Source organism: Phaeodactylum tricornutum, chromosome 5, assembly GCF_000150955.2.
Source record: "Phaeodactylum tricornutum CCAP 1055/1 chromosome 5, whole genome shotgun sequence".
Taxonomy (NCBI): domain Eukaryota; phylum Bacillariophyta; class Bacillariophyceae; order Surirellales; family Neidiaceae; genus Phaeodactylum; species Phaeodactylum tricornutum.
This window is the reverse complement of record NC_011673.1, coordinates 703749-717011: the sequence shown is the minus strand read 5'-3', so window position 1 is coordinate 717011 and position 13263 is coordinate 703749. Positions and strand designations below refer to the sequence as shown.

The 13263-nt window shown below is 53.2% G+C and overlaps 4 protein-coding genes across 4 annotated transcripts; 2 read left to right on the top strand and 2 right to left on the bottom strand.

The window, feature by feature from the left end:
* Positions 1–1093: 1093 nt before the first annotated feature.
* PHATRDRAFT_44944 (predicted protein) lies at positions 1094–4535 on the bottom strand (the record flags this gene model as incomplete). Its single annotated transcript, XM_002178796.1, has 1 exon — positions 1094–4535. The coding sequence occupies exon 1, from the start codon at positions 4400–4402 to the stop codon at positions 1094–1096; it is 3309 nt and encodes a 1102-aa protein (XP_002178832.1). The 5' UTR covers positions 4403–4535.
* Positions 4536–6060: 1525 nt separating this feature from the next.
* Positions 6061–7404, top strand: PHATRDRAFT_34493 (predicted protein; the record flags this gene model as incomplete). Its single annotated transcript, XM_002179016.1, has 1 exon — positions 6061–7404. The coding sequence occupies one exon, from the start codon at positions 6061–6063 to the stop codon at positions 7402–7404; it is 1344 nt and encodes a 447-aa protein (XP_002179052.1).
* Positions 7405–7526: 122 nt separating this feature from the next.
* Positions 7527–9343, bottom strand: PHATRDRAFT_44942 (predicted protein; the record flags this gene model as incomplete). Its single annotated transcript, XM_002178795.1, has 1 exon — positions 7527–9343. A coding segment is annotated over exon 1 (1668 nt), but the record flags the coding sequence as incomplete, so codon positions are not given.
* Positions 9344–11479: 2136 nt separating this feature from the next.
* PHATRDRAFT_11128 (predicted protein) lies at positions 11480–12888 on the top strand (the record flags this gene model as incomplete). The annotated part of the gene is made up of 2 exons (XM_002179015.1): positions 11480–12164; positions 12251–12888. Coding segments are annotated over 2 exons (1323 nt in total), but the record flags the coding sequence as incomplete, so codon positions are not given.
* Positions 12889–13263: the final 375 nt, after the last annotated feature.

The following is a 13263-nucleotide window of genomic DNA, read 5'->3' as shown; positions in this document are numbered from 1 at the left end:
GCGAATGTACTCCTGTCGTTTGACTTCCGCCATTTTCCGCATTTCGTTCGGGAGCACGACGACCGGAAAGGTTGTGGTGGGTGGTTCCCAGAGGGCTTCTCCGGTTTTGCCGTTAAAGTAGTACACGAGACCGGTGTTTTGGTCGTCCAAATAGGCCGACCAATCCCCTTCCCGTTCGAGTGCATCCATGGCGAGACGCCAGAGTTGTTGTTGTTGTTGTCGACGACGACGTCCCGGTGGCTCCCACGAGCGTCGGAGTCTGGTACCGGATACCGTCGGCCGCGGACTGCTGACGGGCCCAAAGGCGGATATACCCGAACGTATCAGTGCCAACGGAATCGCGACGACGGTCCAAGCTACCTTCATACTGCCAACACCACTACCGACACCACCACCACCACCGCGACACTACAGCAATAACAGCAACAACAACACTACCGGAGACCTTGCAAATCGGGAGGGTCCCCCACCGTTTCCACAACAGAAAGAGCTTCTCTAGTGAATGAATGAGCTAGCGAATTGGCTAACTCGGCGGGATATAAAGACCAACGTATACTAGAGACGGAAACGTCAACCGATATAGATAGACTGTCAAAATCAAACCGATTGGATGGATAGACGAGTACACTTCCGATGCTCGCGGTATGTTCACGCACGGTGACAGTGAATCGTATCGGGTTGTCATCGCGCTCCTTCCACGGTTCGACTGACCGACTGACTGTGACACTTTGCTTTCGGCTTCCTTGCTCGGTACCCGTCTGGTCCGTGGGGGTCTAGCGAGTCCCTAATGCAAAAAGCATCGACACTATCTTTCTCCTGTTCAATTGGTCCCGTGTGGGGACCACGGACTGACGTATCCCCGAACGTTTGGTACGCGACCGAAAATAGTAGGAGCGACTAACAGTAAGGAATACTGTAGCTAGGTACACTGGCTAATACTGTACGGCATACCTAATTTCCAGTTCGTCCGCTAACCGATCGCACTTTGCTAGGGTCGAGTTATCCCAGTTGCCTGTACTAACCAAAAGAACCGTAGAAGCACAAAATCCCTGTCAACTCTATAAAACACTTTAACGCACGCTACAATCTAATGTTACAACAGTTCCGACGCAAAGTCCTGGTGCTGCGGTGTTTCTTCCACGTTCTGGGGGGCGCGGCGCAGATAGTCCGGCGTGAACGGCGTCTCGCGTGGGCGGGAGAGCAAATGGGCCACCAAGGGTGCCACCACTGCAGACATGCCGCTCGTAGTGGAACCCACGTCGCTAAAGGAACGCGGGCCGGTCGTTAACGTGGACGACGCGACGCTACGATTGCCCGAGAAAGAAGCGGGATGGTACCCGTGACGGAACCCGTGATTTTGTTGACTAGAGTCGCCCCGGCTTCTCGCCGACGCGACCGAAAGGTCGTCGTCGGCATCCACTGGGTGGTTGAATCTCGAAAGCAAACCTCCAGAGCCGAGCTCTGTGTCCGTATTTTCGTCCAGCACGTACCGATTCGAACCCTGCGAAACTGCGGAGTGGACGGAAGGGTCGGTGGATGGCGGACGTTCGCGAGGAGTTTTGTATTGACTGTCAATACTCTTTTTCTGCATGGGGGGACTCGCCACATCCCCAATTGCCTTGGTTAGTATCCGTCGCTGTTCGGTGGTTAAAAAATCGTTTCGAAAACTCAGCGTCAACGGCCTCGCACGAGCCTGAATTGCCTTGCGAATGCTGTCGAACGTCCAGTGCCCGACTTCCACCGAAACACCATCAAAGGCGACCAAATGGGCGCCCAGCTTGGGCCGAACGTTGTTACCGGAGTCGTCAAATCCGTGAAAGCCACACACCAACACAGCGTCTATCGGTGCCGCAACGAGGCAGGTGTCGACTCCCTGGCCCCGGTCGGTGTCCTTGCTTGCAGCCGTAGATGACGAAGCCCACGAAGAAATGCCTGCAATGCGTCGAAGCTCGGCAGCCGTTTCCTCACTCCCACTTGGCGGAACGCCGTTCAAGTCCGCCGTCAACGCATCCGTTAACAAGCCCTTGGGTTTCGTTGGCATGGGAGGAACTTTTTGAAATTGTATACCAATCTTTTGACTGTAAAAGGTCAGATGGTAGATTTGCAAATCCGTGGCCTCCAAGTTCAGTGTATCCCCTTTCGAGTCAATGACATCTGCTAATGGACAAACGAGTTTTGAAGTGGCGTCTCCTTGTCGTATCATAGGTCTCGGTACAGCAAAAGGCGATGTAGCATTTGCAAGCTCCAGGCTCAGGTCTTCTTCTTTATCGAGTTCCACTAAAGGGTTGGGTCGTTCCGGCATCTCCACACTATCCATAGAAACATCCACTAGTTTCGGAAGCGGCAAGTCGCCGTCGGCACCTGCGTCGCTTGCTTCCGCGCCGATAGAGGATAAAGAGTGCCCGCATCCGTCCTCACTAGATGGCGCTTCTTCGGACTCGTCGAACAATGACACTAGAGCCTGCCCCGACTCGGATTCCATGGGATCGTCATTGGCGCGTTGATTCGTACACACTTTGCGCTGTGTCTGCGGTTGGAAGCGCACGGTTGGACCCTGGTTTGCTTTTACCACCTCGTTGGAGATCGGTTTGATGCCGATTGATTTCGGTATTTGGGATTGCGATTGGACGGCGACCCTTGCCGTCAAAGTTGGACCAGAAACGGCAAGGAGCTGTTCGTGAAGACGAATGCTCGACAAAACGTGCCCCTCAAGCTCGTCCATGAGCTTTTCTTCTTCGCTTCCCAAGGCGGTGGACTCGTCATCGGGTGGTACCCCTTCGTGCATCGACAGCTCGTCCACCTTTTGCGTCTTGGCCGCTTCCAGCAAATTCTTGACTTCGCGAACGAGTACACGTTTTTCACGCTTTTTCTGCTTCAACGCTTTCCGAATGGTACAATTTTCTTCCCACAACTTGCACAAATGTTTTTCCGCCTTACTCATGCGTTTTTCCACGCTCGCCACTCGCAAGTTGGCCGCGTGTAGATCGTCCACGGCGGTGGACGCTTCGTCCGAGGCCAACTTGAGATTTTCGCGTAGTTGCTCGCACGTGTTGTAGAGACTACTAAAATACATCCCCGGCACGTGCACCACATCCAAGGCTTCTTCTCGCTCCACCACGTCGTCGAGTAAGGACGTCTCGCGAGCCGTGTTGTCGGTCATCTCGTTTCCTTTGGGCGTCACGGGGTCGGAATCTTCGTCCGTCGACGCTTGCGTATCCGTCTCGCCCTGGCTCGCGGCCACATCCTCTTTCAGCGTGTCCTTACTCGAGACGGTGGCTTTGTCTGGGAGCGTGGTTTCCGGAATACCACTGTGCGTTTTGTAGTCCGGGTTGGGTTTAACCAAATATTGGGTCAACCGTCGCAATGCTTCGTCCAAACGCTCAAACTCCTGTTTCCAGTGCGCGGCATCTTCCAAGGCCCCGTCCCGATCTTTTTCCACGAGTTTCAGATCCTGCACTTGTCGGGTCAGTTCTTGCACACGACTAGTGAGAGCCGAATTCCGTCGCGTGCCTTGTTCCACGGCCGCCTTGACAACATCCAACCGTTCTTCCTTCAAAAACCGCATCCAGGCTTGCCCGGCTTCCAGCGAACGCGCTTCCAGGACCACGCGTTCCCGCGACGGCCAGCAAATGGCGAAACGGAATCGTCCGTCCGGCCAGGTCCGGTCCGGTTCCGGTCCAGGCACCGGTTCTACCCAGGAATCTTGCAAATCCAAACAGCCCCGGGGGGTGACGTCGTGGGGGGACAGAAAGTAGTACAAATGGGTCCCGGGTTGGAGTACAAAAAATCGTCGTTTCATGGTGGCGACCCGGGATCCCATTTTTTCCAAAAACCCCGCGTGCGGCGCCCCACGAGCCGTGTACGCCGCCGTTTCTTCCCCGGCCCCGGGAGAGGGCCGGGTCCCGACCTCCCACTCGTGGGAAGGGTCGGACGAGCCCGGTTGGGTGTGGTTGGGGGAACACTCGACCGTTGGTGGTACCATGCCAGTAGGCCCCGCGGCACCACGCCCGTTCCCCACACGACGGTTGCCACTGTTACTGCCCGGCCGAAACCAGAGCGCGTGGGACCGCACCGGCGTGACGGTCAGCCAATCGGTGCCGTCCGAAGAAACGGACACGGCCGAGGAAGTGTGGATACCGTGGCGGGCGTCGAGCACGATCGGAGTCCGGGAGGAGTGCGGGAGGGACGAACGGTAGAGTTGCTGTTGCTGCTGTTGTTGTTGTTGGGATCCGGCAATGCGCACCGGTGGCACACGCCATCCCACCGCCGACGGGGTATTCCGTAGCCACGAACGTGGTGTCTCGGACAGGCTTCCTCGTGCGTCGTCGTGTTGCGACATTCGAGACACTGCGTCGTCCGGAGTCGTCAAGGTGGAACCGTACGGCGAAAGACTCCTTCTCATGTTGACCGTGGTCCGTCGCGTGCGTGCTGTCGCCGTGGATCGAGGGGACGTGGGGGAACCGGCCACGAGAACAAAACAGACACACCGAGAGCGCCCCTCTAAACCCAGGAATCCCCAACGCCGCGTCCGCAATCAAACCCCAACGTTTTGGACCTCCAAAACGGCGACCGACTGTGGTTTCGGTTTCAAGTTACTGTTTCGTTACTACTCTATTCATGACTCGTCGGGAGTATCAGTGTCATCCCCTTCGCGCCCGGCGCTGGGAAAACCCGGTGCCGTGCGGCGCGGTGCGGCACTGGTTCGGCGTGCACCTATTGTCAAAAATGTCGTTTCAATGCCGGAATGTGATCGTGGGCGCGTTGCGGAACTTCTCCGGGTTGTCCGCCAAAAAATGTCGCAGCTTAGAGATAGAGCTAGGTAGGTAGGGAGTCTGCCCCCACGGAGGAATGGAGAGCCGAACGTTCGTGGACCGTCAGTCGGTCAGCCGCACCATCCCACATCCGTGAGACTCGGGATACGAGCGACGAACACACGGGTGGGTGGTGCGGGCGGGGAAGAAACGAAACGGGGGGATACGGAATTCGTTCGAAAGACCATCGGAGGAACCACGAAACATGTCACACGGGAGACGGGCAAATCCCCCCCCCCCCCCCTGCCTTTTTTGTGGGCACTACCTCTACCTGTTACCCGTCCTCCTTACAGTTGTACCTCACACCAACTGGCTCGGAACAGCATACACACACACACACAGGCGTGTTTGCTCTTGTCTCTTTTTTTCTACACACAAACACTCGACTCTAGGTAAGAACTACAGAGAGTATGTCTATCGGTATTGTGAAGAATGGAGAAAGAATTGTTGTTACTCCGGTACAGCACTAAGCCGAAACTTTCAATAGCGGAGTACCCGTAATGTGGGTTGGGGAACGAACAGTATTGAGATTTGGGCGTCGGGGGTGGCTCTTTTTGTATTCTCACGCAAACGACGACAATTGATGGATTCCTACTGTGGATTGTGATTCCGTGTAGTCCATTGGGACTCGCATCGTTTGTTCGTTCGTTCGTTCGTGAACTCACAACACGCTTTCTCCTCCCGAACGACGCGCCGGGCACACACTTTTTTCTCTATAGCAAGTGGTGGTTGCATACAAGTTGTTCCAACACACACACACACGCAATACACGCATATACACCTACACTATTTAATATCACGTACACACACACGCGCGCTGCTTCGCTCCGTCTCGCCAATTATGGACGCCAAAGCTGCGGAATGGAAGCCTTCTGCCGGAGCCGCATCCTGGACTCCAGCGGCTGTGGTGGCCGCACCTGCCGAAGCCCCCGTCGACGAAGACGATCCCCTCTGGCAAGTCGTCCTCCAAATTGCGCAAGGAGACCGTGCACGGGCCACCAAAATGCTCAACGATCCCGACTCGTTGTCGCAGTATCCCGAAGTCAACGCACTGTGGGACCGCACGCCGGCGGACGACGCGGACGCGATGGACGAGGACGCGGTGACTGCACACGCGGAACCCGCCAGTGTGGGACAAGTTACGGAGAAGGTGGAACAAATGCAAGTGGATGCGGCCGAGTCTGTTCCGGAAGAGAAAAACGACGACGCAGAGGATGATGACGATGACGAAGACCGTCCCTCGAAGGAAATGACCGAAGGAGATCCCCGCGAACACTTGAACCTCGTCTTTATCGGTCACGTCGATGCCGGAAAGTCCACGCTTTCCGGTAACATTCTCTACCTGACGGACAACGTCGATAAGCGCACCATTGAAAGATACGAAAAAGAGGCCAAAGAACGGAACCGCGAGTCTTGGTTTCTGGCATTTATCATGGACACCAACGAAGAAGAGCGGGCCAAAGGAAAGACGGTCGAGGTAGGCAAGGCCCAATTTGAAACGGACCTGAAGCGTTACACTATTTTGGACGCACCGGGTCACAAAAACTACGTTCCCAACATGATTCAAGGTGCCAGTCAGGCAGACGTCGGCGTGTTGGTTATATCCGCCCGCAAGGGAGAATTCGAAACCGGTTTTGATCGCGGTGGTCAAACACGGGAACACGCCATGTTGGCCAAGACACTCGGCGTGTCCTACCTCGTGGTGGCGGTGAACAAAATGGACGAGCCTACCGTGCAGTGGAAGAAGGAACGCTTCGATGAGTGCGTGACCAAAATTCGTCCCTTTCTCAAGAGCTGTGGTTTCGTCATTAAGCGCGAAGTCAAATTCATTCCAATTTCGGGCTTGAGTGGCGCAAACGTCAAGGACGAAGTAGCATTGAGCGAATGCTCTTGGTGGAAGGAATACTACACTTCCAACGAAAACAATACTTCGGCGCCGACGCTCCTGAGCTTGCTCGACACTCTGGAAATTGCCGGCCGCGATCCGGAGGCACCTTTGCGTATCCCGGTACTGGATCGGTACACGGATCGCGGTATCATCTCTATGGGTAAGGTAGAGAGTGGTATTATTCGACCCGGTATGAAGGTGACAATTATGCCAACCCGCAACAAGTACAAGGTTGACGAAGTCTGGGCCAATGAAGATCCCGTATCGGGTGCTCGACCCGGCGAAAATGTTCTGGTGAAGCTCAACGGTGCCAAGATGGAAGACGTGCGTAAGGGCTTTGTAATTTGCACCGATCCGCCGTGCCGCGCCGTGGACAAGATAATTTGTCAAATAGCCGTGGCCGATATGCCCGACAACACCCCTATCATGACCGCCGGCTTCCAGTGCATGTTCCACGCTCATACCACGGAAGAGGAGTGCACCGTAGCCAAGATTTTTGAGACGACCAACGCGAAAGGCGTGGTCGTCAAGGGTGCCCGCTACGTAGGTGTTGGTATGCGAGCAATCGTTATGCTGGACTTGGCACAAACAGTGCCACTAGAGACGTACGAGCACATGGCTTTTATGGGACGCTTCACGCTGAGAACGGAAGGGAAGACGGTCGCCATTGGAAAGATCACTAAGCTGCCGCCGAAGAGAGACTAAAGAGCCGTCAAGACTTTTACCAATCGAATAGAATCAACAAAATCTATTGTTATACGTTCCATTAGTCTTCCGAGTAGAACATGCACGTCTTCTTGCATTTTTTAAGTCCGCATCCTTGACACTTCCCAGTACCGCCCTTCGTACTCAATCTTGCGGCTTCGCGCTTGGTTTCTTCTTCCGAGCGTTGACGTTCCGCTTCTTCCGCCTCCAAGCGAGTCAGCTCCCGCTGTGCATCCATGGCTTCCTTGAACTTTTTGCGCTCCTCTTCCTCCCTTTTCTGTACGGCTTCTTCTTTCAGTCGTTCTGCTTCCCGCACGTCTTCGATACGTTTCTGTTCCGCCTCTACTTCGGCCTTTTCGTTGGCCATTTCCGCCGCTTGGTCATCTTCATCGGTCAGTTTGTATGCGTCTCCCAAAGCCTTGGTCAGATTGGCCAACGCTTTGAGTGCTTCGTCCCGAATTTCTTCAAACTGAACATTGTGCGACACTTTTTGCAATTCCGGCACGAGCAAGGAGCCGAAGGGAGCCACCGCATCGGGCGTTTCCACCAGCTTGCTCATGTTGGAAATGACAATGCAAGCGGCACGCTTGTGTATGGCGAGCTTTTCCTTCAATGCTCGGGCTAGAATCGGACACAACATGGCCAACGTGGAAGCGTCCACGGGGACAACAAAGGTCGTGCCCATGAGCTCCGACACGGCCTTGTTGGTTTCAGAAGGCTTGCACATGGCGTTAACAATTGCAGGAATGGTCTTTTTGATGTCCCTGTTGTTGTTTGTGTTACAAATGGCCAACAGTGCCGCGCGGGAACCTTTCGAAACTTGAGCCTTGGTATCCCACACTTGGTTCCCCACGGCAGGAATCAGGGTAGGAATCATTTTGTACACTTGTGCGGATGCGGTCGAGGCACACTGCTCCAATCGTTCCAACGTGCACGCCTTGGTCCGCCATTCGGTTGACTTAAGCGATTGCAGCAGCAACGGACACAGGACGGTGCGAAAGGCCCATGGATTGGCCAAGGCTACAATCGCCGTCGACGCGTCCTCGGCCGCTTCCCGAATGGCACCGGACGAACTCGCGCATTCATCCAAAGCGGCGGCCAAAAAGGCCCCTACCACGAACGATTCCGCCGCCTTACCGACAATTTGGCACAAGGCTCGAATCACCAATAAACACCCTTCACGGGCGTTGGCCGGTGTCGTTTTTCCACGTTTCGTATCCGTCCCTAGCGAATTAGCCGAGGTGACGGTCGTCACTTCGTCCATACTCGCGAGACTTACCGCCGAAGCACTGGCTTTGAGACCTCCCGTCATGGGGGTGCTACCATTCCCGTTCATTTCACTTTCGTTGTCCGCATTGCGCGCCAAGAACTCTTCAATTCCGCCGGGAAACAGCATACGCTGCATTTCATCAACAATGCCGCACTTTTTGAGTATCCAGCGCACGCCCAGAGTCTTAGCAGCAACGGCAACATCGGCGGCAGCTCCCGCCCGATCGCGAGTAGTACTGGCGGCTTTGGGGGACCCCAAATTCAACGTGGTGTGTTCCCCCAGCGCTTGTCGGAACAAGTCTCGCACGTGAGCAATTTGTCCCGCCGAGTCCGACTCCTGCAAACGCGCCAAATTGGACGCGTTCGAGAGTGTCGCGGGTTTCAGTGGCGGGGCCACGGAGCCGCGGCGCGCCGCGGTGCCGCTGGGTTTCTTGGCCCCGATGACCGATTTGGCCGCGCCCACCGCGATGGAGGGCTTCTTTTTCGGAACGCTGATTTTGGTAGATGCGTTGATCGTAGCCATGATTTCCTAGTCGCACTGTCGTGACGTGTATGACTCCGTTCTTGAGGAGGGTGATATTCTGGTGTTGGAATAAAATTTCCAGAGACAATAGACAACGCTAGTATAGTATCGTCAATGCTGCTTTTTTGGGAATTAACGAAAATGTCCCGAGATTCGGATGGAGAGATTTGGGAAACGACTACGACGACAAAACGGCGATGCGCGGAATCGTCGGGAATTGGCACTCGTCCCGGAAGCGCCAGCAAATTGAATGGCTGCAGACACGGACGACGCCAACGTGCGTGTCGATCGCTGGAGTGACGGGTGGAAAACCGACTGAAACGAATCGCGGAACCGGCGACCTCTCGAGACTTTTCCTAAACCCCGTTACCGGATGGTTTACAATAACTTAAACGACCCGGAGCGACTGCACAATTCCCGTCCCGATACATCATCGTCAATAGAAATTTGAGCGACATGGTTGGGTAGCAAAGACGGATGAAAATGTCTAGTTTTTTGTTCATTGCGAGCATGACTGAAATTTCGTCATTTTTCTGGCACGGTACTTTACATGCCGCAGCGTAAGGGGATCCCGTAAAGAGGTAGTTCTAGGTAGGGACAATTGCATTGGCAAAAGACGCATCAAAATGTCCACGAGAGAGTGTGGGGGCGAGCGATTATTGTACTGAATAGGTTTCAACGCCACTAAATTGCTGCTTGGCTGCTTTTGGTAAGTATAGGCATTCACTGTCACTCCACTAGTGCAGTCGAGATGGTAAAACAATTTGATGGGCATTTCGGTCTGGTTATAGATATCTACTAGCGTTTCGCCTACTCCCACGTGTAGAGTAACAAATCGAGGATCATACTTTAAGATAAGAAAGAAGACTCTAGCAACACAAGGATGAGGATCGTAGATCGAATGATGCACGCAGAGGATCAATGCAAGAGCACTGCGGGCTCAATTCAATCAGGGCACGCTTTCACGCTCCTTTGGATTTTCTTTTGCAGGCGATTTCGCGTCCAGCAAAAACTCCAAATCCCCAAAAGGCTGTGTGGGTTGCGAAAGGGCCGCCAGCTCATCGTCCTGCCCCCAAAAGCCCGCATGCTTCGTCACCGTCAAATCACCACGCACGTGTACTTGACACGCCAGTCGCAAGGCAGAATTTGTGGCAGACTTTGGTCCGTGTCCTGGTGGTAACGATAAACGTAATTGTTCAATCGTGTTACGCTCGTTAGGTAGGATGCTTCCTTGAATTTCGACCGCGCAAGTCCCGCACGTGCTGAGACCGCGACAATTGATTAGATTCGCGCGGCCGTTGTGTGGACTTGCTACCCCGCCTCGCAGGGCAGCAGTCCGCAGTGTTTCACCATCTCGGGCTTCAAAGGTTCTTTCTCCAGCAGAAGTCTTCCAGATGACAGCGTGCCGGATTGTTGTCGAGCGTGATTCCGGGAACGTGTCACCGTCACCAACATCAACAGGAGCAGGTGACGTGAGGAATCGTCGACCATTACACGCTTTTGTCGAGACGCGAGAAGGCCGCGGCAAAAAACTTCTGGCCCCAGAAAAAGCACGTGTACGACAAAGGAGCGTCGAACAGAACACAACCATCGGCAACCACATCTTACTGCTGACCTTCATGGTGCATTTTGGTTTGTACCCAAAAACGATCGTGCTAATTGGAAGATTGGAGAGACATTGGTAGGAGTAGGGCTTATATGCCACATCCAGAAATGATACTTTTTGGCGAACATATGGTTCGTCCCATCTGACCATATTAGACCGTTTTACTGCGACACGACAAGGTTACTTATTGATACCGTGATGTCGCAGAAGATTCATATAGGCGTCTCGGGTTTTGCCGTTTCACCGTGACATGTCACAGTCAATGAGTAACACTTTGTTCTTGAGTGGTTTTGCAAGTAATGTAAACAGCTGAAATGACCTTCAGCGTTTTTTTGATTGGGTCAATCGAAAACGAAATGGCGAAATTGCACAACCCGGGATGTTTGCGGGGTTGCTTCAGGAAAGTTTCACATTTTGGGACATTGTATCATCAGTTTTGCTACACGGTTGGGGTAGAAGATCATCAGTAGGACCAGGTCTTCTTGCCTCCCACATACTCAGACGAGGGATCAAAACACCTTCCAGATCCAAACGCCACCACCATGGACGACGCGAGCTTTATCCAAAGCCTGGTGGAAGGGTACGGTACCTCGAGCAACCACACCACCGTCTATGGATATTGCTCCAATGAGGCGGAAGGAGAGACCAACCTTATTTTGCAATGTATTACGGAGGTCATGGAGCAAAAGCAGCTCGAAGGAGATCGTAACGTGAATCGGTGGCTAATGCTTTTTTCCGGTGGGCTGATCTTCTTCATGCAGACTGGCTTTGCGATGCTTTGCGCTGGTTGCGTGCGCAAAAAGAACGTTCAAAATACGATGCTTAAAAATCTTTTGGATGCCTGTGGAGCTGCTCTAGGCTTTTTCCTACTAGGCTACGCTTTTGCGTTTGGCGGACAAGACGACCGGGACGATGTTACTTTCATCGGAACTTCCAACTTTCTAAACACCGGAAAAGTCGATATGTCCTTCTGGTTTTTCCAGTTTGCATTCTCGGCCACTGCCGTGACTATCGTCGCAGGAACTTTGGCAGAGCGTTGCCAAATGGTAGCATACCTTTGCTATTCCATATTTTTGACAGGTTTTGTGTACCCGGTTGCCGCCCACACAATTTGGTCTCGCAACGGCTTCCTCAGCAGCACAGCAGTAGACCCTTTTCAAGGTGTGGGAGCGATTGATTTCGCCGGATCCGGTGTGGTTCATGTGACGGGAGGAACCACGGCTCTCGTCGCCACATATATTCTTGGAGCTAGAAAAGGTCGTTTCTACGACAATCGCGGTCGCCAGCTGGAGACGCCAAAGTCCTTTCCGGGGCATTCAGTTGCTCTGCAGCTACTTGGTACATTCGTATTGTGGTTTGGATGTAAGTTTGTTCAGTGGCTGAAAAAGTTCGAAAGTGTCAGCAACCATGTGAAGTACTGACCAAGACGGCTTACTATTGTCATATAGGGTACGGCTTCAATCCTGGATCAGCATTGCTGCTGGCCCACACTTCGGATACGGGTTTCGTGGCATCCCGAGCGGCTGTCAATACCTCGCTTTCAGCTGCTTCCGGAGCCGTATCGGCACTGATGACAAATATGTTTATGGAAGAGCGTTCCACCGGCGAATACTCCTTTAACATTATCATGGCCATGAATGGCGCCTTAGCTGGTCTAGTGTCAATTACAGCAGCTTGTGGTACCGTACAAAACTGGGCAGCCCTTTGCACTGGATGTATTGGAGGTCTTATCTACTTGTGGGGTTCCAAAACGCTGGTTCGTTTGAAATTGGACGATGCTGTTGACGCGATTCCAGTGCACATGTTTGCAGGTGGCTGGGGATTGCTTGCTGTGGGTTTGTTAAGTGATCCTGACCTCATGCACATTGCCTATGGGACTGGCAATCATCCTGGTTTATTGTATTCTTGGGGGTTAGGGGAGTTTAACGCCATCTTGCTGAGCAATCAAGTGTTGGAACTAGTTTTCGTGGCGGGATGGGCTTTTGGTACCATGACGCCTTTCTTTTTGTTCATCAATCGTATGGGATGGTTCCGGTCGGACAGTTTGGAGGAGTTGGTCGGTTTGGATGAGGCCTACCACGGAGGTAAACATGGCGGGGAAGAAGTGGTGGAACTATCCGCTCTAGAAGGCTTTATCAAAAACAAGATCAGACAATCGCAAATTCGGTCGCCTTACAATTAGAATCTTGTGCGGGGAGAACAAAGCCAGTCAACCAACCCAATGACCCATTCCGTACGCTATACATGTTGCTGCAGGTCCTGTAGGCTAACGCAAATCCTCAGCAGCGGTCCTACTACAATGATCGATACAAGTCCAGCTAATTCGTGTACTTGAGAATAGACATACATAATTGATAAACGATGCAAATTTGTTGCCTCTTTTTTCATCCGAGGCTCGACAATCAAAAGTAGGCGTAGACTAAGTACTCTCTATACACAATAGACAAAGATTCACTAATTT